Source organism: Pongo pygmaeus, chromosome 4, assembly GCF_028885625.2.
Source record: "Pongo pygmaeus isolate AG05252 chromosome 4, NHGRI_mPonPyg2-v2.0_pri, whole genome shotgun sequence".
In the NCBI taxonomy this organism is placed as follows: domain Eukaryota; kingdom Metazoa; phylum Chordata; class Mammalia; order Primates; family Hominidae; genus Pongo; species Pongo pygmaeus.
In genome coordinates this window covers 126,551,642-126,574,813 of record NC_072377.2, presented here as the reverse complement: position 1 = coordinate 126,574,813, position 23,172 = coordinate 126,551,642, and the positions used below count along the sequence as shown (strand labels likewise).

The 23,172-nt window shown below is 40.5% G+C and overlaps 1 protein-coding gene across 3 annotated transcripts in view; it reads right to left on the bottom strand.

Annotated features, from left to right (window-relative positions):
- The window catches only part of LOC129037357 (zinc finger protein 475), a 53,157-nt gene that overhangs the window by 12,966 nt on the left and 17,019 nt on the right, over window positions 1–23,172 (bottom strand). The window contains exon 2 of one of the 3 annotated variants that reach the window (XM_054489365.2): window positions 17,080–17,973. In XM_054489365.2, coding sequence (XP_054345340.1) covers window positions 17,080–17,301 — 222 coding nt within the window. In that variant the 5' untranslated portion in view covers window positions 17,302–17,973. Of the gene's footprint in view, window positions 1–9,450; window positions 9,938–17,079; window positions 17,974–23,172 lie in introns of those variants that run through there. The other 2 variants (XM_054489366.2, XM_054489367.1) reach the window with 2 other exon arrangements.

Genomic DNA, 23,172 nt, shown 5'->3' with positions numbered 1-23,172 from the left:
TTTCATCTTCTCAACTATCTCCACTCCCCGCCACTTGACTGTTTTGTGCAAACTTGGCCTATCTAACATGATGTCAGTAATTTTATGGTTCTCTGTGGCTACAGACTAAAGTCCAACACTTCATATTGACTTCAGCCATGGCCAGTCTTAGCCCCATGAAACACATCTTTGAGCCACACCAAACTGGACACTATTCCCCAAGCTAGAGGCCACAGTCCTCAACTTTGCTGTCTCCATGCCTTCATTCATCTACTTCATCCAGCACCAAGCTGGAGGTTGTGGGGAATCCCAATCCTTAACTCTTCTTAGTTATGGAGGCAAACATATAAACTATTAATTTACAAGCCAAAATGTGTAAGTGTCATGATATGGGGATATAGTGCCACAGGAGTCTGAAGCAGGAAGAAAGGGAAGTGTTTTGATCAGAAGCCAATCAAGTGGATAATATCTGAAGTGGGTTTATTGAATGGTAGAACTGTACAAGAGAGAGAACTCCCTCAGGCAAGCTGCTAAACAACATGACCTTTTCAACAACTGTTTAATAGTACTGTAGTATGTGAACATGAAAGTTGTAATGCCCATAATGGAAACAAGAAGTCTGCTTAGAGGAAGTGTACAAGTGAGGATCAATCTGTTCCACATAGGATGGAAACACGAGTGGTTAGACCTTGAGAAAACAGTTGAATGTCGCAACATTTTCTAAGCGTCTCCCCTGGCCCTCTGCCTTTCCACCTCGGTCCAGATCCCAGACTTCATCCTCCTGTCAGAACAGTGGGGTGGAGATTTGACAAATAATACTAAAAGGAAGGGCTTTCTATAAGAGAGCTGCATCAGTCAAGTTAAGGTGTTATGCTGTTTTGGCTAGAGAGAGGGCAATTTTGGGGATTGTGTTGAGCCCTGAACGCAAGGATGAGGACTTCATATGTTTGAGACACAATCAGATTAAGAAATGGGCCAGATGGGACAATTTATGATTTTTTTTAGACGGAGTCTTGCTCTGTGACCAGCCTGGAGTGCAGTGGCACAATCTCGGCTCACTGCAAGCTCCGCCTCCCGGGTTCACACCATTCTCCTGCCTCAGCCTCTGGAGCAGCTGGGACTACAGGCGCCCCCCACCATGCCCGGCTAATTTTTTTGTATTTTTAGTAGAGACGGGATTTCACCGGGTTAGCCAGGATGGTCTCGATCTCCTGACCTCGTGATCCATCCACCTTGGCCTCCCAAAGTGCTGGGATTACAGGCTTGATACAATTTTTATACAATAAACCATCTTGGTTATCCCATGTTGGAGAAATGCAAATTGGTTCTGCCTGCACTAAAGCTCTGAAGTCACAATAAAAAAACATGAATGCGGCCAGGTGTGGTGGCTCACGCCTGTCATCCCAGGGGAGGCCGAAGCGGGCGGATCACCTGAGGTCAGGAGTTCAAGACCAGCCTGGCCAAAATGATGAAACCTCATCTCTACAAAAATACAAAAATTAGCTGGGCATGATGGCAGGTGCCTGTAATCCCAGCCATTAGGGAGGCTGAGGCAGGAGAATCGCTTGAACCTGGGAGGCAGAGGTTGCAGTGAGCCGAGATGGCACCATTGCACTCCAGCCTGGGAAACAGAGTGAGACTCCATCTCAAAAAAACAAAAAACAGAACAAAACACGAATGCAACTGGAAACATCCATAAATAGAGCAAGAAAGTTGAATACAGTGATTCAATGGTCTATTACTGAGCAATAAAAAAGAACTACTGCTACTTGCACCAGTGGATGAAACTCAGAATCATTATGCTGAAAGAAACCAAACACAAGAGTACACACAGCATGATTGTATTTATATAAAATCCAAACTAATCTGTAGATTAATGGTTGCCTGGAGGCTAGAAGTGGAAGGTGATAAAGGAATATAAGACATTTTGGAAGGTAATGAAAATGTTCTATGTCTTGGTTATGGTGGTGGCATAACAGGTTTCTAAAACCATCAAAATTCATGAATTGCACATGTTTAAAGGATGCAGTTTATTGTTTGTAAATTATTTCTCAATAAGGCTGATTTAAAAACACTCATGCAGATACAGTTTAGTGGAGTATTTTTGCATTTCCATGCTCATGCAATGCAGTCAGTTAAAAGTCAGCAGTACACATTGTAAAAGAAATTCCAGAATCAAGCAGTGTATTTTAGTTATTTTTGCCAGGAGCTAGAGAATATTTCAAATGATCTCTATTCTAAACTCTTTAATTTGTCTCCCAAGAAGTTTTCCTAGTTCAAAAAACAAAGCATATAACCACAAAAGAAAACAAATAAAAAGACCTAGAGAAAATTAGAAAATATTTTATCAAGACTTTTTTTTCAGGACATTAAATTTTTTGTAGGAGAAAGTCCATTAGGAAGCAACCCCATTTACATAAGATTTCATCAAGAAAACTCAACCCTAGAGTTTCAGGACCTGAGCCCTGCAGCCAGAGATGAATAACATAAAAGCAGGACTCACCCTCTGCACTCACGTGCATGGCATCTTGTCTGTTTGAAACATAACTGACCGGTTTCTTGGCTAGCCATATGTAGAAAGCTGAAACTGGATCCCTTCCTTACACCTTATACAAAAATTAATTCAAGATGGATTAAAGACTTAAATGTCAGACCTAAAACCATAAAAACCCTGGAAGAAAACCTAGGCAATACTATTCAGGACATAGGCATGGGCAAGGACTTCATGTCTAAAACACCAAAAGCAACGGCAACAAAAGCCAAAATTGAGAAATGGGATCTAATTAAACTGACAGTGTGGCGATTCCTCAAGGGTCTAGAACTAGAAATGCTGTTTGACCCAGCCATCCCATTGCTGGGTATATACCCAAAGGATTATAAATCATGCTGCTATAAAGACACATGCACACATATGTTTATTGTGGCACTATTCACAATAGCAAAGACTTGGAACCAACCCAAATGTCCATCAACGATAGACTGGATTAAGAAAATGTGGCACATGTACACCATGGAATACTATGCAGCCATAAAAAAGGATGAGTTCATGTCCTTTGTAGGGACATGGATGAAGCTGGAAACCATCATTTTCAGCAAACTATCGCAAGGACAGAAAACCAAACACAGCATGTTCTCATTCATAGGTGGGAATTGAACAATGAGAACACTTGGACACAAGGTAGGGAATATCATACACCAGGGCCTGTCATGGGATTGGGGGAGGAGGGGATAGCATTAGGAGATATACCTAATATAAATGATGAGTTAATGGGTGCAGCACACCAACATGGCTCATGTATACATATGTAACAAACCTGCACGTTGTGCAAATGTACCCTAGAACTTAAAGTATAATTAAAAAAAAAAAAAGAAACATAACTGACCAGTTTCTTATCTTCCAACATAAGAGGCACTTCAAAGTTCATTAGTATATAAATGTGTAAGTGTGTACATATGCACAAAACACATATAAATTCAGTTAGTCCTCATCTACAGTTGATTTTAGGGATACTGAAAGACTCCCCTTGTGTCACACCATTTATTCCTTTATATTTTCCTTGTGCTTGCCCTTGTCTACCCTCCAGCCTACAATTATTTTCTTTAGGGTCATTCAGCTCAAAAAGAGAGAGCTGAGAACTTTGGCTCTAGAAGGGCACAAGAACAATTACCCATCTGCTACCAGGGAATAAAGGAAGCCTCCTGCATTCACACATTGGAAGGCAGTAATTTGCTGGATTTATTTTTAACCATTACAAAAGCAGTAAGCCTGTTCTTTTAGATGAGGTCATTTTAGTGGGCCTTTGCCAAAGAGCCACATCAAAATGTAAACTATGTTATTACTAAATATGTATGCAAATGAAATGCCTGTGTCCTTCTCCCAAGTAACATGCTTTGTACATTCCTTGGAAATATTTTTTTAAATGCAGAAAGTTTAATGGTCTTTTTTTTTTTTTTGTAGGTTGCATCATCCCTACATCAAACCTACATTTTGTAGGTTGCATCATCCCTACATCAAAATAGCCATATTCCCTGTGTTCATTTGAGGTTATTCATTAACCTAAGAGTCAAAGAGAACTCAGGGCACCCAGAGGTAAGAGAACATCCTGCAAGGGAAATAGCCCCTGTAAGCCTGAACCGCGACTTGGAGCAAATCAGAAAAAGGCACTCCTACTTTCAGACACTTTCCAACCATACGGTTGTAATCATTAATCTGTAATAACACAAGTCACAACATGTAGAATTAAAAAATGGCGACCACGGGTGAGATACACATGACAATCCTTACCCTGTCTCACAACTGGGCCTAGAACTGGCCGTATATGTCAATGTGTACTTTGTCTCTCACATGGAGCGTGACTGGTAACCACTACAATATGCTAGTCCATAAATATCTGGGATGAATCAGATGCTTTTCAATTTGAAAAGCCAATAAAACAATAGGATTCTAGATTTTGATACTGCATTTCCATTGTGAGCAGAAATAAACCAGAGACATCTGCTGGAAACACAGCTGAGACTGATTCACGTGAGACCCGCACTAAATGCAAATGCATCTGGAAGAAAGGGCTGTCCCTCAGCAGGTGATTTAATTGAAGCCCAGATGTTGTTGCTCAGAAGTATTTTCTGATTACTGACAGTGCGCCAGGGACTGTGCTGGGTACAGAACTGAGAACTGGCCCTAACAGTGGGAATGACCATATTGAACTCACCACTTTATTTACTTTCTTTTCTTTTTGCCCCTTTCATCTCAGTCCAACCCCTTTATTTAGAAAACAATTTTTAGCTTTGTCCAAAGCTCTATCTCTGAGACAGTATCAGGTTGACAGATCCCTATTTGGCTTGTGCTGAGCCCGTTCACTTTAAATTACTCAAGATACAGGGGCAGGGTGAGAAGGGGACCTGCTGAGTGGAGGAAGCATTCTGACTTCTCTGCCCACTAACATGTTTGAACTCAGACTGATTAGTTTTGAAAACTACTCTCCAGATGTGCAGCCTCCCTAGGATCCTGGACTTTTGGTCCTTAAAAATTATCAGAAGGTTTGGCTCCAAGGGTCTGATCCAGAAGAATAGCTTCATCGTTCCAGAGACTCCCACAGGTGATCCAAATGGTAGTTGGCTGCTGGGGTGAGTTACCCTATGCTCAGGTATGAAGTGTGCATGCCCCTGGTCCCGGCACACGGCTATCACACAAACATGTGGCTCCTTCAGCATCCGCAGCTGTCTTCTCCTGGCCCAGGCATGGGTCTTTACAGCATCTCACCTGGACTACCCAATAGTACTGCCTCCTCTTGGCTTTCTACTCTGGATTTCAGGTTGCAAGCTGATGGACCAACAGCCATTTTAACCAACAGGCATGTTTTACTTGGTCAGCACAATGTTCTTAAAAGTTTTAAATGTGAATATCTTTAGGTGAGGCTTACTCTCTAGTATACCACAAGCTCTACCACTCCCTGTTGCCCTCTATGCAGCCTGTTCTGCCCCTGAAAGCATTTGAGCTTGTGACTCTGAGCTGCCTATTTTTCCAATCCCTCTCCTCACTCATATCCCCAATAAAAGGTATTTTCCTTATATCTCATTTCTAAGAAATGAACTAACCTTATTGTTAATTCACATTAATATGCCAGTGACTAAAAAGGGTTTGTCACCTATCAAGGGAATCTTTGCATTTTAGCTGAGATCTCCTGTAGAGTCAATGCTTTCACTCAAAAGACTGAGTCATTGACTGAGGAATTAAAACAAAACTTGCCAGGTAATAGGAGAGGTATTTAAGAGAAAAAAAAAAAAAAAGGGTAGTGACACAGAGATTGTCACATTGAAGATTCCTTGCTCTTTTTGAATTTAAGCATAATGACAATTACAACAGAACTTGACAAGAGGCTTGAAGCCTATCCTTAGGCAAAAGAAGCTGTACTTTAAGGCATGAGACTGATTTCCAAGATACTGTGCACACAGTAAGCATGGGTAATCCTTGAGTCATTTACTCTCTGGAGGATTTTTGCTTTCCCTGCTCCCAGCTGGATCCCAGGCTGTCAAAAACAGGGCACATCTTGCCAAGGTCTGTGGGAATTATGTGATTGTGTAGCTATTTGAATGCGTGTCATTCCATCAATGAGTGTTTCTCTTTCTCCATGATAAAATTAAACTAAAAATTTGGGCCTTAGCTTCTGTTTTAGATTTTCCACACTCCTGATTCCTTCCATTAAGCCAAATAATTGAGATTTCTGTGGTAAGTGCACAAGGCATATCATAGAATGCAGGAAGTTTGGATGGAGGAAGTAAGAGTGAGCGTTCCCCTCCCTCCAAACTTGGTGAAAAAGGCTAAAACCTCTTTTATAAATACTTGTGTATGTTGCAATATTAAACATTCTGACCAAGTGGCATAATGGCAGCTAATTACCAGCATTTACTAACAGGCCCTGTACTAAACACTTTACATGCTTTATTTCATTTGTTCTCATAATAACCCTCTGGGCAGAGCTCAATGCCCCTATTTTATAAACCAGGAAACTGAGGCACACAGTGATTACTAAGTGGAATAGCTGGTTTCTGTTGCAGAGATTTGGGTCTCCTGTGAAGCAGGCAGGGAGAAGCTGACAGATAAAGTTTTGTTAAGCACCATCCCAGGTCCTTTGCAGGCATCCTCTCATTCCAACCTCTTATGGTGGAAACTGAGGCTTGGGGAGGTTAAGTAACTTGTTCAAAGATATTTGATTTAATTGTGCATCTATGATCTGAATCCAGGTCTGTGTGATTCCAGTTGCTTCTAGAAACATGGGAGATACAGTCATCAGTGGTCAGTGGGGTATCATGCCCTGCCTTACATGTCCAGAGTCAGCCATTGAATGGGACTGGGGAAAAACTAGCAAAACTCCTGCCCTTGCTCTCCCAACTACCTCAAAAGTTTATTCCTTTGGGTCAAACATTACCTTCTCCCAGATAGGTTTTCAGAATGCAAACAGTCCTATGAAGGATGGTTTTCTGTTAAGTTTATAAAATTATCTTGACCCTTTCCAACAATACCAAGGGGTGGGGTGCAGAAGTAGAGAGAGTGCAGAAGGTGCTAAAAGGCAAAGGAGATTAGAATATGAGGCGAGGCCATCAGAGACTCATTTCTCCAAATCAGAATTTTGCCTTCAGCCATTTAAAACATAATTTCAACCAACTCGACTGAGACTGAATATATACAATTAAGTTTCTACTCTCTTAGTCATGTCCTACTACATGCAAAGTATAAATAGCATTTTAATGTGTAGGAGTAACTGCATAGTTCAATCCTAAACCTGAACAATTGCAGAGTTTGATTGTCTAGAAACCACTGGTATTTCACATTTACTTCTGGTGTTTTTAAACAATTCTCCCCAAATGTCATATCTGGAAGGATCATTGTTTGAAATTAAATTGTTTTTGGAAATCACTGGATGCCGCATAAAAGAATTTCCCAATCCGGCCTGTCTATTGGCCAACTATAAAAGAGTCTGTTACTTGTGATTTGGAGTTTTGTTTTGTTCCTTTGAACCTAAGAAAGATTTGACATTCATTTGGAAATGTTGTTTTTATTAAACTATCTTTATGTATTTAATTTTTTAAAAGGAACTATTGATATTTCCCATGCATGCCTGACATTTTAGTTATTTAATTGTTAATCTTGAGTTACAAAGCTGAAAAACATAGGTCAAAGAATGAATTCCAAATTAGACTCTAATTTGGTCTAGGTTTCTGAAAGAAACAATTTCCTAGGTGAAGGTTTTTTTTTTTTTAATTTTCACATTTGAGATAAGAGCTGTTTCTGCTTTGTTTTTCTCATCTTAGAAGAACATAGTTGGAAGGTGAAGTGTTTGAGGTATTGATTAAATGTCTTGCCAAATTCTTGTCTGAAATGACTTTCCTTGAAGAAAATGGTTGGAGAATGTTCTTGGTGTTTGGTTCTTGTGCTCATCAGTTTGGATACAGGCCTGACTTTTATGCCAGTTGGCTTCTAGGTCACAGAGTAAAATGGAGAAACAAGGGAAAACGGAGGAAAGACAAGAAAAATCCATGGGCTATGGCAGACAATTTGTCCAGTGCATATAATTAAAGAGATGAAAAAAAATGCTCTCTGACCTGAACTTGGATGTTGGGTTATTTCTAGTGCCTGATTTGTCTACAGCTTATGTGTTAGAGAGCACATTGTTCAGGGGCGGAGGCCAAAAAAAGGAATTTTCCTATAAAAAAGAAGACCATCACCTTGGATAGGCCAGAAAGAATTCTAACTTTAAGATATTTTTTAAAAATTTTCCTATCAGAGTTGACCCCGCTCTCTCCTTATCCTTTGCTTCTACTCTCTGTGTTCAATTACTTGAAGCTTTAACATGGGACCAGTGATACCTTTATGTTCCCACCTTCTCTGATTAAAGGTAACCTGGGATATGAGAGCAGCATGGGAGACTTTAAAGATGGGACCATGGCATCAGAGCAGGTGCTTGGGCTGAGAATATTGGAAACTTATTGAGTTCCTGGATTTACTAGCCCTTTCTTCAATTTGTAGATCATTTCTTTTTATGTATAAGACAAACTTATAAAGTAAATGTTAGAAAGAGACAAGAGATGTAAGGGAGAGGAACACTACACAACATAAAGGGAGAGAAGAAGATGGAGTCCTAAGTAAAGTTCTCTCAATTCCCCACCTATCCATAAGGCTGAACTTATGCCTCACATTGAGCAGTGAGATTCTGTTCATGAGACAGTCACCTCTGTTTCAATAAGGACTCCTTATAAATTGCGTTGCACTGCCTTTGTTGGAGTTTTAAGAATTTTGGGAGAGATTGTAGTTGTTGATTTTGGAATTTGGATTTTTAAGTACTGAAGCGATATCCATTTGCTCATTATGTAAAGATTCAGTATGCATGATCACTAGGAAATGTGGATGTACGTGTGTTTGGACTGGAAGCAAGTGATGGGGGAAAAAGGCTTTGAAGACATATGAAATTAAGCTAGATTAACTTTTTGAGCGTATAACTATGTTATGGTTTTTGTTCATTTTAGGCCTAAATAATATTTGAATTTATAATATGTGATTCTCTCCTCTCACAGAAGTGACAGTCAGTATTTTTCTTTCTGGAGAAGCAGAAAGCCACATACAGAAGCGCCAATGCAAAGAAAGAGCACCTATTTTTGCTTTGGGCTTTGGGCTCTGGGAGATGTAGTTGTATCTATCACAGTCTCTCTACCCAGCAATATGTGATATATAATTATAAGTCAAGGATGAGTTTTAAAATAATTATATTAGACTGTGATTTGTACAGGTGAGTATTATCCTTTACATTTTTAGATTAGAAAGCTACATGTCAATTTCACTGATGAGGCTGTTGCTCTAAAATGTGTAACTTTCCCCACCTTCAACACACACATATTCCACACATGTAATACATATACACAAATTCCCTTGGGTTGCCTTCTGAAGCCAACAATGTAGAAGAGAACTGGTCCTGTTACCTTAGTGTTGTGGTCTGTCGATGTGAGAGCCATGGGATCATAGAATGCTGCCCTGATATGCAGGCATGGTTGGCACCAAGGAAAGATGAAGAAATGGCACAGGCAGTTGGATATTAGTGGTCCAGCGGTCAGCATCATCAAGGGGTAGTTTGTGAGGTCGAGGCTGGTTTTCATGACATCAGCACAGCTGAGGAGGTGAACTAGGACCACTGAAGATTATTAAAAAGGTCGGATCTACAAGTAGGATCCCACTGAATGTTTCATCTACCACCTCCAAAGAAGCGGAGATCATAGAGGGAAATAATTCTAAAAGACTGAGTCTTTTTTTTTTGAGACGGAGTCTCGCTCTGTCGCCCAGGCTGGAGTGCAGTGGCGCGATGTCGGCTCACTGCAAGCTCCGCCTCCCAGGTTCACGTCATTCTCCTGCCTCAGCCTCCCAAGTAGCTGGGACTACAGTCACCCACCACCATGCCCGGCTAATTTTTTGTGTTTTTATTAGAGACGGGATTTCACCGTGTTAGCCAGGATGGTCTTGATCTCCTGACCTCGTGATCCACCTGCCTCGGCCTCTCAAAGTGCTGGGATTACAAGAGTGAGCCACCGCGCCCGGCCTCTAAAAGACTTAGTCTTGATTTCAGGAGCTCAGTTTAACAGAAGGCATGAAGAGACAAAGGACTAAGAAGGTTCTTAACATTAACCTTTTTCTATCTCTTTATACCTCTCTCTTTCTCATCTGATAGGCTTGATAAGATTGCCTGATATTTCATTGAGAAAATATGAGATACAAGCTAACAGATAGTAGTTACTTTATCTCCCCACTAATAACCTACAGGCTTGCCTTCATCTATATTCATCACTCTCCTGAAACAAAAAAAAAATTGCCCTCTCCTATTGAAGACCTTCCTTCCACACACACTGGTGATCCCATCTCCTGGTGCCTATTTTTTTTCCAGGGTTTGCACTTTCTCTGATCACCTCTCTTGCTTCTTCAACCTCCTTTTCTCCACTGGATCATTATTCTAAGCATTAAAACATAATCTAGAAGCTCTCACCTTTAAAAAAAAAAACCTCTCATCCCAATACCTCTATTCCTAGCCTACCTACTATTTCTCTTCTAGTCTTCAAAGCCATACTTCTCAAAACACATTCTATCTTTATTCTCCATACGCTCTGCAGCTCTCACCACTGCACTATGTTCTTTCCAAGGTTAGCAGCAGCTGCATCCATACTGCCAAATTAAATATTTTTTGGTCCTCATTCTACTCAACCTCTCAGCATAAAACACTGTTTTCCACGCCTTTATTTACAACATTTGTCTGATCTCAGCTTTCATGGCACCCTACTCCAGGCCTTTCTCTTGCATCTCCAGACCTTCATTCTCCAGCTTCTTCCCCTCTAGTCCCTAAATATTGTATCTCAGGGCTCAGCCCTGGGCCTGTTTTTCTATCTGAGTATTCATTCTGATTGCTTTAAATATACGTTAATAATGCACAAATGTATATCCCAGCCCAGTCCTCCCTTCTGAGTTCCAGACTCATAGATACAGTTTAACTCAAAGATCTCATATGCATTTTGAATTTGATAAGGCCAGAATTAAACTATAGAACTTACTTCCCCAAATCCAACCCTTCCACAGTCTTCTTCATCTTAGAAAATGGTACTACTAGTGCGGTTGCTCAAGCTAGAAATCTGGGAGTCATCCTTGACCCTCTTTCTTGCCCTCCACATCCCAACTATCACCAAGATCTGCCCATTGTACCTTATCTTTATCTCTGCTACCAACATGATAGGTCAAGGCATCACCAGCTCTCACTTGGGTTCCTGCAGTAACCAAACTACTGACCTCCCTGTGTCGACAGAGCAGCTGGAGGAAACTATGCTACCTCTTCAGCCTCATCATGTGCCTGTCCCCTCTCTCATTAGGCCCCAGCCACATGCACACTCTTTCACTTCATTATAAGATCTTCCTTACCTCAGGACCTTCATACATGCTGCCCTTGATCCGAATGTCTTTTTCTCTAACCATTCCTTTCCTCCACATGTTTCCTCTTGGCTAGTGCTTTCACACCTTTTATGTCTTAGCTGAAATATCTTCCTCCCACAGGTTTTCTCTAGCCAAGATCCTGAATGTTTGTCTTCCACCATTCCACACTGTCATATCACAATTTTAAATTGTATGTTTTTAAAAAATTCCATATGATTTCCTCAATAGGACCAAAAACTCCAAGCGGTCAAGAACTATGCCTATATTTTCATGACTCTATATTTAGTACTTAGTCCAATGCCTAATGATAAGTGTTAATGAATGAATGGAATTCTGTCCTCTTTTTCCTAACACTCACAGGTTGGCAGGGTAGCAATACACATTTTTTATATCACTTCTATGCCCCTTTCACAGTGACATGAAAATATATGAATTTTTGGAATTAGACAGAATGACTCTGACAGCCACTTGCGAACCCACTGTATGACTTTAAGCAAGTTGCTTAACCACAGTCTCCCAACCTGGAAAGTGGGAAAATAATGTTTATCTTATAGTAACATAATGAGAATTAAAACGACATCAGGTATATAAAATGCTAATCATAAGGTGCTGTGGTTTCAATGGTGGTGTCTCGTCCAAAATTCACAGTGGATCTTACTTCCTAGTGCAACAATGTTAAGAGGTGTGGCCTTTGTGAGGTGATTAAGCTGTGAGGGCACCACCCTCATGAATGGGCTTCACACCCTTATAAAAGTGTTCAAGGGTAGAAGAGGGAGCACCCTTCTTGCATTTCCATCCCTTCCACCACAGCATTTCTCCCCTCTGGAGGATCTAGCAACTAATTACCATCTTGGAAGTAGAGCATTCCTCACAAGTTCATAAAAATCCTGCTGGTACCTTGATTTTGGACTTCCCAGCCTCCAGAACCATGAAATATAAATTTCTGTTCTTTATAAACTACTCAGTCTTTGGTATTTTGTTATAGCAACACATATGGACTAAGACATTAAGGCATTCAGTAAAAGTTAGTTGCCTGTCTTCTATGCCTTCCTCTAAACTCCAAATTCTTCTTACCCAATAGATACACATGCGCACATACAGAATTTGAAAAGATGAGAATATCCTGCCCTCATGAGTTTTTCTGATTATGCTCTTCCCACTGTGAGTTTTGCCTGTAAAGAATAAGATACTTAGCCAGAGAAGAACATTTCTGGCTTTAAATCAAATATGTAACTCTAGCAATAAATAACTGGAGTTTATCTAATAAGGGCACCTTCTCAAATACATTTGGGGATAACACAAAGGAGGAAAAAGTCAATAATATTATTTGATAGTACAGAACACATTACTTTAAAAGAAAACACCAGATGGCAGCACCAGATGCTGGAGATGTGTCTGATGGGGCTTTAGCTCAAACCTGAGGACTGAGGATGCTGAAAGTAGCTTAAAACTGTGTTCAGAGAGACAATCATTTATAGAAAAGATAATTCCCCTTAAGAAAAATAATACATATTTTGCAACATAGAACAAGGTTTTTAGGAACAGCATTTCAAATGTTACAAGTGAAATCCTAGGAAAATAACCCCAAGCCTTACCTAATAAAAACTTATTAGGCAAAAGCTTCATTTTGGTTTATAGTTAATTAGCTCTCTTCTGTTCCAATTAGCTTGAAAGGGCCTAAAGCTAAAGAATGAATTACAATCACCTTCTAAAAACAGGCAAAATTTTATCAACTATTAAATGCAAATATTAAAATTTATTCATTCATATTAAGATAAGAATAATTACTTCTATTATATTCCTCAGCATAGCTTAGAAAATAATTTACTAAAATAGACATCAAAGAATCTTATTAAATGTATGTGATATTAAAATTTAAAATGTTAACATATAATTTGATCCATATTATGAATCAAAATTTTATCTGCGATTGACACCCCTTTTAAATTTTTGCTAAATTGGTATTACCCATCTAGGCTTTTCTTTTAGAGGAAAGAAAGGAAGTGTGATGCTGCTCATTACACCATGAAATACATATACACAGTCCCAGGACCATTCCACCTTTTAAATAAAAATCCACACTGAAAGTTTTATTCCCCTTAAATACTGTTTGGTGTCCTTCACAACTTTCCCGGGAGATCAGGAAGAGTGAGTTCAGTGCTATACTTTGGATGTGAAACAGTGAGACAATTTGAGCCAATATATTGGTTAGAAGGCAATGCAAAATGCCCACTGAGATCCTGGAGCAGAACTTGTCTAATCAGTGTTTGTGTTTAGATTTGATAGAAGGATCACAGGAGCATCTGTGTCATAAGAGACCTGAGCCAATCTATTTTGGAGAAACATTCTGAGGGAAAGGTAATTCATTCTGCCAGTGAAACAGTGACTGTGGGGTCACTGGAGTGAATTGTTTTCCAAGTACTATGATCATAGTTCTGAAACTATTTCTCTCACCTGAATCCACTACAAGATTGAAACCTGTGAGAACATAAGGCAAGATAGCTGATTCTAATCTGAAATCAGACCAAGGATTCCGGAGGGAAATCTGAATTGTAAGAAGGAATGTATGAGTGTCACAGGCTGCCAAAAGTCAGCTTTCACAGACAGATGAAATTCTGAAATCTAATAATCATTAGAGTAGTGTTCTTTATGGAAAATGAGTAATTCATAGCACTATCTAAAATTTAAATGATAGAAAGAAAAATATCTATAGGGAGGATCAAATCATAACTAAACTACACAGTGAAGGAAAGGCTTTCTACTGAAAGCACTATGGAATGGTAAATATCTTCTCTAAGAAAGGGCTAAAGCCCACTGCTTTGAAAGTTCTTATGCTCCCTGGAAGCCTAAGAGTTTTCTCCTTCATAACTAACCCAAGCTTGTTTTAAGTCTGGCAGCCAAAGGGTCCCTATGTTGGATGACCTTTCTATGACCTCTACGGAATCTTGTGTGGTCCCCAAACAGGCCAGCACACATCTGACAGTGGTCGGGGCCAGTTTCCCATTCACATGTGTGTTCTCAGGCCTGAGAGCAGGGTTGGGTGTGCTCTGACATAGCCATGTCCTCTAGACTGCCTCCCCCTACTCTCGTCTAAATGCATAAGTAGAGTCACTGAAGGGCCATCGCTGGCCTCTCCTGACATTCTCCCCTCCAGATGACTGGGTGAGTCAGGAAGGTGTTTCCTCAGGAAGCTGGGGGCCCAAGCCAGACAGTTTCAGCCATCGTTACTGAGTAAGAACATGCTGTGCTCAGCCTGTTGGCTCCACTCTTGAGCACAAAGTATGTGTTACAACAACAAGCACAAGAATACTGACCACACGCTTCCCTATCTCTAGATCTGTAATGAGAACATTTGAAGTAAATACATACCATCAAGAAACAGTTCTGTAAGGCAGAAATTGAACAGAGTTTCTGATTTGTGGCCCTGAGACACAGCTTCTTGTACTCTCTGAATCCAGACCCCACACGTTATGGAAGAAAAGCAACAGACAGAAGATGGGAAAAACAGGTCATGTTTATAAGACCAGCTTGAAGACCATGCCACACTGAGGAGTTTGGTTTTTCATTAGGCAAAGAAACTAGCTGTTTTTTCTTCAATGTTCATCGGAAAACTTGCTCAGCAGCTGTGAGTGACTGTTCAACTTTCGAATCATTGTCTTGGAATCTTCTAAACCAGTAAGACCATACTTATTTTATTTTAAACATGGAATTTAGGAGCAAAGGACTAGACAGTCCTCAAAGTAACAAAATAAAAAAGAAAGAAAAATTAAATCAGAAATAAAGAATGCCCCTCCCCAACCAATTCCTTTGGTTTAATCTTTTATAATAGCTTGGTATAATCTTCGTTTTCTTTCTTTTTTTTTTTCTTTCTTTCTTTCTTTTTCTTCTTCTTCTTTTTTTTTTTTTTGAGATGCAGTCTCACTCTGTCACCCAGGCTGGAGTGCAGTGCGTGATCTCAGCTCATTGCAACCTCCAACTCCTGGGTTCGAGCAATTCTCCTGTCTCAGCCTCCCGAGTAGCTGGGACTACAGTCGTGCCCAGCTAATTTTTGTATTTTTAGTAGAGATATATTGGTCAAGCTGATCTTGAACTCCTGACCTCAGGAGTTGGCCTCCCAAAGTGCTGGGATTACAGGCATGAACCACCACACCCGGCCAAATCTTAGTTTTCTTAAGAATCCATTATCCCTGCAGGCTGGGCTTTACATTATCCCCAAGTGCTGGGATTACAGGCATGAACCACCGCACCGGGCCTAATCTTAGTTTTCTTAAGAATTCATTATCTCGGCAGGCTGGGCTTTTCAAGTAGCAAGCCATGGAAAAAAGACTTTTACCAGTTCCTGTTTCTCATAATTTGATATTCTGTAAGGCTGACACAAGACAAAGCATCCACAATCTGGTTTAATGGACAAAGAACATGGACCAGGCCCTATCTTGCAGGTAGCCACCCTCATAAGCATCTCTCTCCAATCCTTGCCCATGGTGAAACTTTAGATAAAACCCTAAAAGCTCTTTGCCATTCAAGCTGGGGGTTCCTGGCGTCATGCTTATTCAGAATGGCTCAAGTTGGGGGGGTGGGGGTCAGGGCCTTGTCTTCAGCCTGAACACAGGGCACAGAGCAGCAGCAGGAACCAAGCACCTCCCAGAACATAACCTAGTTGCTTCAGTGTCTACACTGGGGTTAATTTCCTACTTACTACAACCATATAAGTGTCAAAAGAAAAAATATGCTGTATTTACAGACCATGTGTATTTTTGCAAGTGCTTCAGTGTTTAATTGTTGCTAAAGTCATTTGGGGATTTTGACATAGATTCTATTTTAGTAAGATAAACTCAGCATAACCCAGCATTGCCAAAAATGAATTCCTAAGGTAGATGACTAAAATAAACCGGCAATAAATATTGGCTGTTGGAATGGGAATTATATCTCTGTAATGTAGACACAGCATTAATGACTCATTTTCAAATTACAGTCTCTCCCAGGGATTATTCGTATCAGGGACCAGGGAAGAAAGAAGTCCATCTCTTCTTCTTTTAGACAGCAAAATTGAAGAGGAATATGAACCCATCAGGCAAGGATGTTCTTATATCTATTCAGCCAAGAGAGGTATAGGCCGTGGAGTTCAACAGGGAGTTAACTTGAACAGGATGCATTGAGGCTGATACAAGGCATTGATAGAAAAAATACTGGGGCTGAGGTGGCTGATTCTGGGGATAGTTTTCTCTCGTTCCCCTACAGGAAGAGGGCGCCACCAGGTTCACCTAATGCGTCTTGTGTGGCATGAATTACCTTATCAGTTACACTGGGTGCTGCCCTGTTTCTTTGCTGCTTGGAATTAGTGGACTCTTTTAGGCCTCCTTTACTCCCTAAAGTCAAATTCTGATATTTTGGCCCATGAGGATGACTTTTACAACTTCTCTGGTGTACCAGAAGGCGGTCTGAGGTAAAGATTCGGCTACAATGTGGGCAGGATACAAGCTGAGCTTGATTTGGTCCCGCTTGGCTGGACTGTGCATTCGGAAGGGGCTGAGGCTTCTGTGGGAGTGGCTGGTGGAGCTCCACAGGGAGCTGGTCATTTTCTATTTTCCACTTTTCCAGGCATTTGGGCTCATGAATAGGAAGGGACAGGGTGCCAAATTCCTTACCACAAATGTAGCAGATAACAGTCCTTGGTCGGGCTGGGGTTCCACTACAAGCTTTCTTGAGGCCAGTAAGATGATCAGAACTGTTAGAGTATGGTGCTCTGGGATCCTCACCCTTTGACTTGCAGCTTCTGTGATGAAGAAGAAGATGATCTGGCAAGAATGTGTGGCCACAGGATTCACAGGGCAGTAGCTGAGCCTGGGCACTCTGAAATGCAGCCTCATTAGTTGCCTGAAGACTGTAGGACCCACTGCTGCTGAGGGACTGTGGTTTGGAGGGTTCTGGCCTCCTCAAGTGCTTGGGCAACTTGCTGTTTTCAATATGCCACTTCTGCAAGCACTGGGGTTCATGAATGGCAATTGACTGGGACCCAAATTCTCGACCACAGATATAGCACACCCGGAATCCAGGCCTGCGGGCCGGGATCACAGGGGGGCTAAACTGGCTTTCCGATATAATTCTTCTACTTGACGGTTTTGATAGTATCACAGTCCCAGGTCTCTTTTTCTGAGTGTCTGTCTTTATCTTTTCACCAGGATTAACACTCTCTGTTTCTGGCGAAAGGCTAGAATAGGAGTCACTAGAGAGAAGCCCAGCTTGGTTGATAAGGAAAGTGGGTTCTTTAGAATGGTGAGAAGTTTGTTGTAACTTATTGGAAATTCTTTTCTTCTTTCCTCTTTCCATTAACAAAGATGTCTTTCTGTAGTGCTTGCTCTGATTTCAGGCCAGACTCACTTTTGGTTTCTGCTTAGAGTGAAGGTTAGTGAGGTTAGTTGTCCTGGGGTTCACACTGTTGCCAGTACCTTAGCCCCACAGACCATGACTCAGAGCTTCATTGCAGGACAGCAGTCTGGAATGTTGGAAAGTCCTCATTAAAGCTGAGATGTCTCCAAGATCTGTGGAGGGGGGTGGGAGACATAAGAAGTTATTATGTATACACACACACACACACACACACACACACACACACACACGGACATTTAGGTTGTTTGTTCTGTGTTTTTTTTTTTTTTTTTTTTTTGCTTGTTTTAAATATTGACCTTGTATACTTTTTGACTAGCACAGTAACCAGCATATGGGATTTGGTCAATAAACTGACATAAACCTGAGGAAATCTTCCATCATCAATTGCACTATCACTGTATTGAAAATCGTGTTCTGCCCAAAAAGTTAACTTGACAATTACAGCACATCATAGATACAGAAGACTCAAACCAATAGAGGCTGAGACCAGGGTGGTGGGACCATAGAAGAGAAAACTGCAAACTGTGAAAATTAGATTAATGAAATCAGCAGGTCATATGAAAAGACCCCCTGGGCCCCACAGAAACTTCCACTACGTCAGAGATCCTTAACTTGTTAGTGACATGGGTTTCTTTGACAATTCCGTGAAGCCTATGCACTTCTCAGAAAAATATTTTTGTAAGAAAAAATAAAAATTGTTGCTATCACAGGTGAAATCAGTTTTACTGAAATAATTTGTCAACTGTTTCTAGTTGTGGTATACATTTTAATTGAGGTAAAGTTGTGTCACAGACTTCTTGAGTGTCCATGGACCTGAAATTAAGAACTCTTGCAGAAGAAGTAATTCAAGAATGAATCTTATGAGGATTATCAGGATAGCCCTCAGAGGGACATAAACTTCTTGTGACACATCATGTATTCACTTTTGTTTATTATGGGAATAGGGTATTAATAAAGTGGAGCTATAATTCTCCAGCAAAGAGTACAGCCTAGGCCGGCACCCATCCTGGTGGGATATCTGCAGATCTTTCATGGAAAGATGATACACAGCTGCTGCTTTAGGCTCTTTTTTTTTTTTTTTAAAGGGATCATACCTACTTTCTTGTTTTATATATGTATGACTTCCAACTATTTTTAAATATAAAACAAAGGCCCTGGATTCTCCAAGGATCCCCACCAGAAGAAGTGGCAGCTTAGATATCCATTTATGGGAAGAATCCTAAATTTTTATATTGGTAAAAGTTATGAGTAAATTTTACCATGGGTTTATAATCTGGCTCCCCAAAAAGATTATTTCAGAAGCCTCAGGACCTTTTTCATTTCCTTTATCATTTCATTTATCAGGATGATAAACTCTAAAGCATCCATTCTTCACAGAAGAGCAGCCCCTGGTGTGAAGCTGGATCCTGTACATCACGGCAAACACTTCAGTTTGGACAGTGCAAGGCCAGCAGTCCTGGTAATATGGAAACCCCGGGTCCTGGATTTGATAAAGAACAAGAAGAGCTGTGATATCTGTGCCCAGCTCCTGTACTTTGGTGCCAACAAAGGTCTGAATCCTTGCCTTCAAGAGTGTCAAATCAGGTCTGGCACGGAGAAGGAAGTTATTCTTCATTTTGACAGATCCTAAGACAGTAATGTCAACAGATGTGGGAAAAGTATGTGTTGGCCCCAGAGTGGCCAGCACAGAAAATAAAACAGAGAAATTTATCACTTGATCAGTACCATCTAAAAGAGAAAGTAGATCTATGGAACACAGGAATAGGGTAAAATTATTTCATTAGGTTTTAAATCCAGCCCATGGGTTATTTCCACAAACTACTCTGCTTCATTGGCTCTGTTCACAGAGAAATTTTAGTTTATCATTTTCCTTGGTACTAGGAAATTGCAGACACTAATATGACTTAAGAAGACAGATTAGAAAAATAAATGCAATCAAATAAGCCTCCTTCCCCTAAATTTTCTCTCTCTCTGCCTCTCTTTTTCTCTCTCTGTCTCTCTTTCTCCCTCTCATACACACACACACACAGAGTCAATTCTGTTCCCAGCAGATTAGAATACTGAGAAATCCCCATGACTTTCCCCAGCAACCCCTCCATCTCCCTTTTGATAAGGTAAGAGAGGTAATATTTACTGAATGCCAATTATGTATCAGATAGGGCACAGATTTTTTTGTAAACCTAATTTTAGTTAATTCTCAAATGATTATGAAGCAGATATTATTATTTCAATTTTATAAGTAAAGAAACTGACTCAGAAAAGACAAGTAATTTGCCCAAGACTGTCAGTTTCTAAATGACAGAACTGTGAATCAATTCCAGCTCTCTTTGGCTCCAATACGTGGCTCTTTCCATTATTCATTCTGCCTAAATTCCTCCAGCAGAGCTTCTTCCCTTTAGTTTTTATCCCTGTTTTAATGTACTATCCATATGCCTCAGGGGAAGGTAACTAAGCTCTCACCAGCTGTTATGCTTCCTTTTAGGAGAAAGAAGAGGCAAGAAGGAGGAGTGCAGACAAGGTACAGAGGAGAAGCCTCTGAGAGGGACAAAGCAGAAGAGAGAGACTGGGGCTACGGAACACAATGTTTTCAATGTTAAGTGACCGGGGACTTTTTTTCTTCAACTTTCATTATAGGTTTGGGGGTACATTTGCAGGTTTGGTATATGGGCATATTGTGTAATGCTGAGGTTTGGAGTACACATGAATCTGTCTCCCAGGTAGTAAGCATAGTACCTAATAGGTAGTTTTTCAGCCCTTCCTCCGCTTGCATTCACTATCTGTTGTTCTCATCTTTATACCCACATGTACTTGACATTTAGCTCCCACTTATAAGTGAGAACATGTGGTATTTGGTTTTCTGTTTCTGCATGAAGAATCACTTTTGCCAGGCTGGGTGCAGTGGCTCATGCCTGTAATCCCAGCACTTTGGGAGGCCGAGGTGGGCGGATCACCTGAGGTCGGGAGTTTGAGACCAGCCTGACCAGCATGGTGAAACCCCGTCTCTACTAGAAATACAAAAATTAGCTGGGTATGGTGGCTATAATCCTAGCTACTCGGGAGGCTGAGACAGGAGAATCGCTTGAACCCGGGAGGCAGAGTTTGCAGAGAGCCAAGATCGCGCCACTGCACTCCAGCCTATCTGACAAGAGTGAAACTCCATCTCAAAAAAAAAAAAAAAAAGAAAAAAAAGAATCACTTTTGCCATATACAGTTGTTTTCTACATGTAGTTTTTCCTGAGTGATGTGCAGTACAGATTCTTTTCTTAATTTCACCAATATCTTCAGAAAAATCTACATAACCAGCAGAGGTAGGGACCAGTTGGGGGAATGGGGCAGACCACCAATGAATGATGTGTTTTGTCTGTCTTGATCATGGGCACAGGGTAAAAGTGAAGGCTTCCCCAAGAGACCAGGTAGTGCTCAGTTTGAAGCCACGTCACCATTTTGATTAGGGATAGATCTTACCGCACACAAACATTTGTGCCCTGCAAATATTTTCTATGCAGCAAACACGATGAAACATCACAAAACGTCCATTTGAATCTTCAACTTTTCTTTTTCTACCATCCCTTTCCTTCTCCAATGTTCTCCTGAAATTTTTCCCTTATTGTGACTAAAGGTATCAAAATATGAAAGATGAGGTAGCTGGAAGCCAGTGAAATTTTTGGGAACGGAGGTGTCTTATGGAGAAATGCATAATGTTTCCGCCAGTGACTGTGCAAAGGCAACATGCCATGGCACAGCAGTGTTGGTTGCTCTCCCTTTATAAGTTAGCTCTAAAAGCAAAAGTGCTGGAAAATACTAAATGCATATATTTAAATCACCTAAGAAATTGGCCTGTCACCCAAAACGTCATAAAGCAATGTTGCTAGTTTATAAAAAGAACCACTTTGCAAAGCCAGACAGTTTTACCTCAAGCATCTCTGGAGAAATGTTCACTCAGTTGGCCTGAATTATTCGTTTTGACCATATCTGCACATAGGACATTTACAGAATGTCCTGGAAGGCATCACTTTTTATCAACATGATGCCATTTTTCCATTCTCTTCAGGGTTCATGGGAAGGGAGAGACAAACACACAAAGATGAATGTAATAACTGTGGAAATCCAAAAACCATCTTGGCATTAGAAGGTGTCTCTCTAAAAGAGAGGGAACAGAACACAATGAAAAGTGTGATCATATCTTTTAAAAAATAATCTAGTCCTTTGAGGATGAGTTCATGTCCTTTGCAGGGACATGGATAAAGCTGGAAACCATCATTCTGAGCAAACTATCACAAGGACAGAAAACCAAACACTGCATGTTCACACTCTAAGTGGGAACTGAACAATGAGAACACTTGGGCACAGCATGGGGAACATCACACATGGGGGCCTGTTGTGGGGTGGGGGGATGGGGGAGAGATAGCATTAGGAGAAATACCTAATGTAAATGACGATTTAATGGGTGCAGCAAACCAACATGGCACATGTATACCTATGTATCGAAACTGCACGTTGTGCACATTTACCCTAGAACTTAAAGTATATAAAAAAACTAGTCCTTTGAAACAAAAGAAATATAGTTGATACATGATATGACCCCTTCTCTATTAGTATTGAATTCAAATTCTTTAAATGAACAAAAACATAAATAAGAAAGATGGAGTTGGGGCTGATGGTGGCTCTGATCAAGATTCTAAAATAGAGGAGGTTCATCTTCAATGTTCTTCACCCACCCCATTCAGCAGCCTCCACTCCCTAGCCTAGTGTTCTTGTATGCTCACCAGTCTGTCTTACCTATGAAATCTTGCTTTCCAAAAGGAACTGATGGACTCATTCACACCAAGGCTTATAATTGATGAGATAATGTCCCTTCTAATGTCTGGCAGAGACAGTTAGTTCCTTACCAATAGCCATTCCATTCAACTCCCTCAATCAATAGAGCCCCAATTTTCAGCTGGGCACATCTACAAGCTCCTTTGTCGTTAGTGAAAATATTGTGTGGAACTTGTAAGAACAATTCTTGAAAAGGAAGAAGAGAACAATTGCTTCTCTTCCTTTCCTTCTTACTGATGCTTAGAAGATGGATGTGATGACTGGTGCTTTAGCAGCCAATTGAGAACAGATTTCATTTATGTAACCCTTGATATGACAGAGCAGAGACCTGGATGGACTTGGGTCCCTGGTAATACCGGAACCATCATAGAAGCCCTGGAGTGCCTTCCTTGGACTTTATTTACATAAGAAAAGTAAATTTTTATTTTTATTTTAGCCATTTTTAAGAGTCTGTTATTCACATGGAAACCTAATACTAATTGAGAGATATCTGTATTTTAATACTGGTGATTAGCACAATTCATCCTAATAAT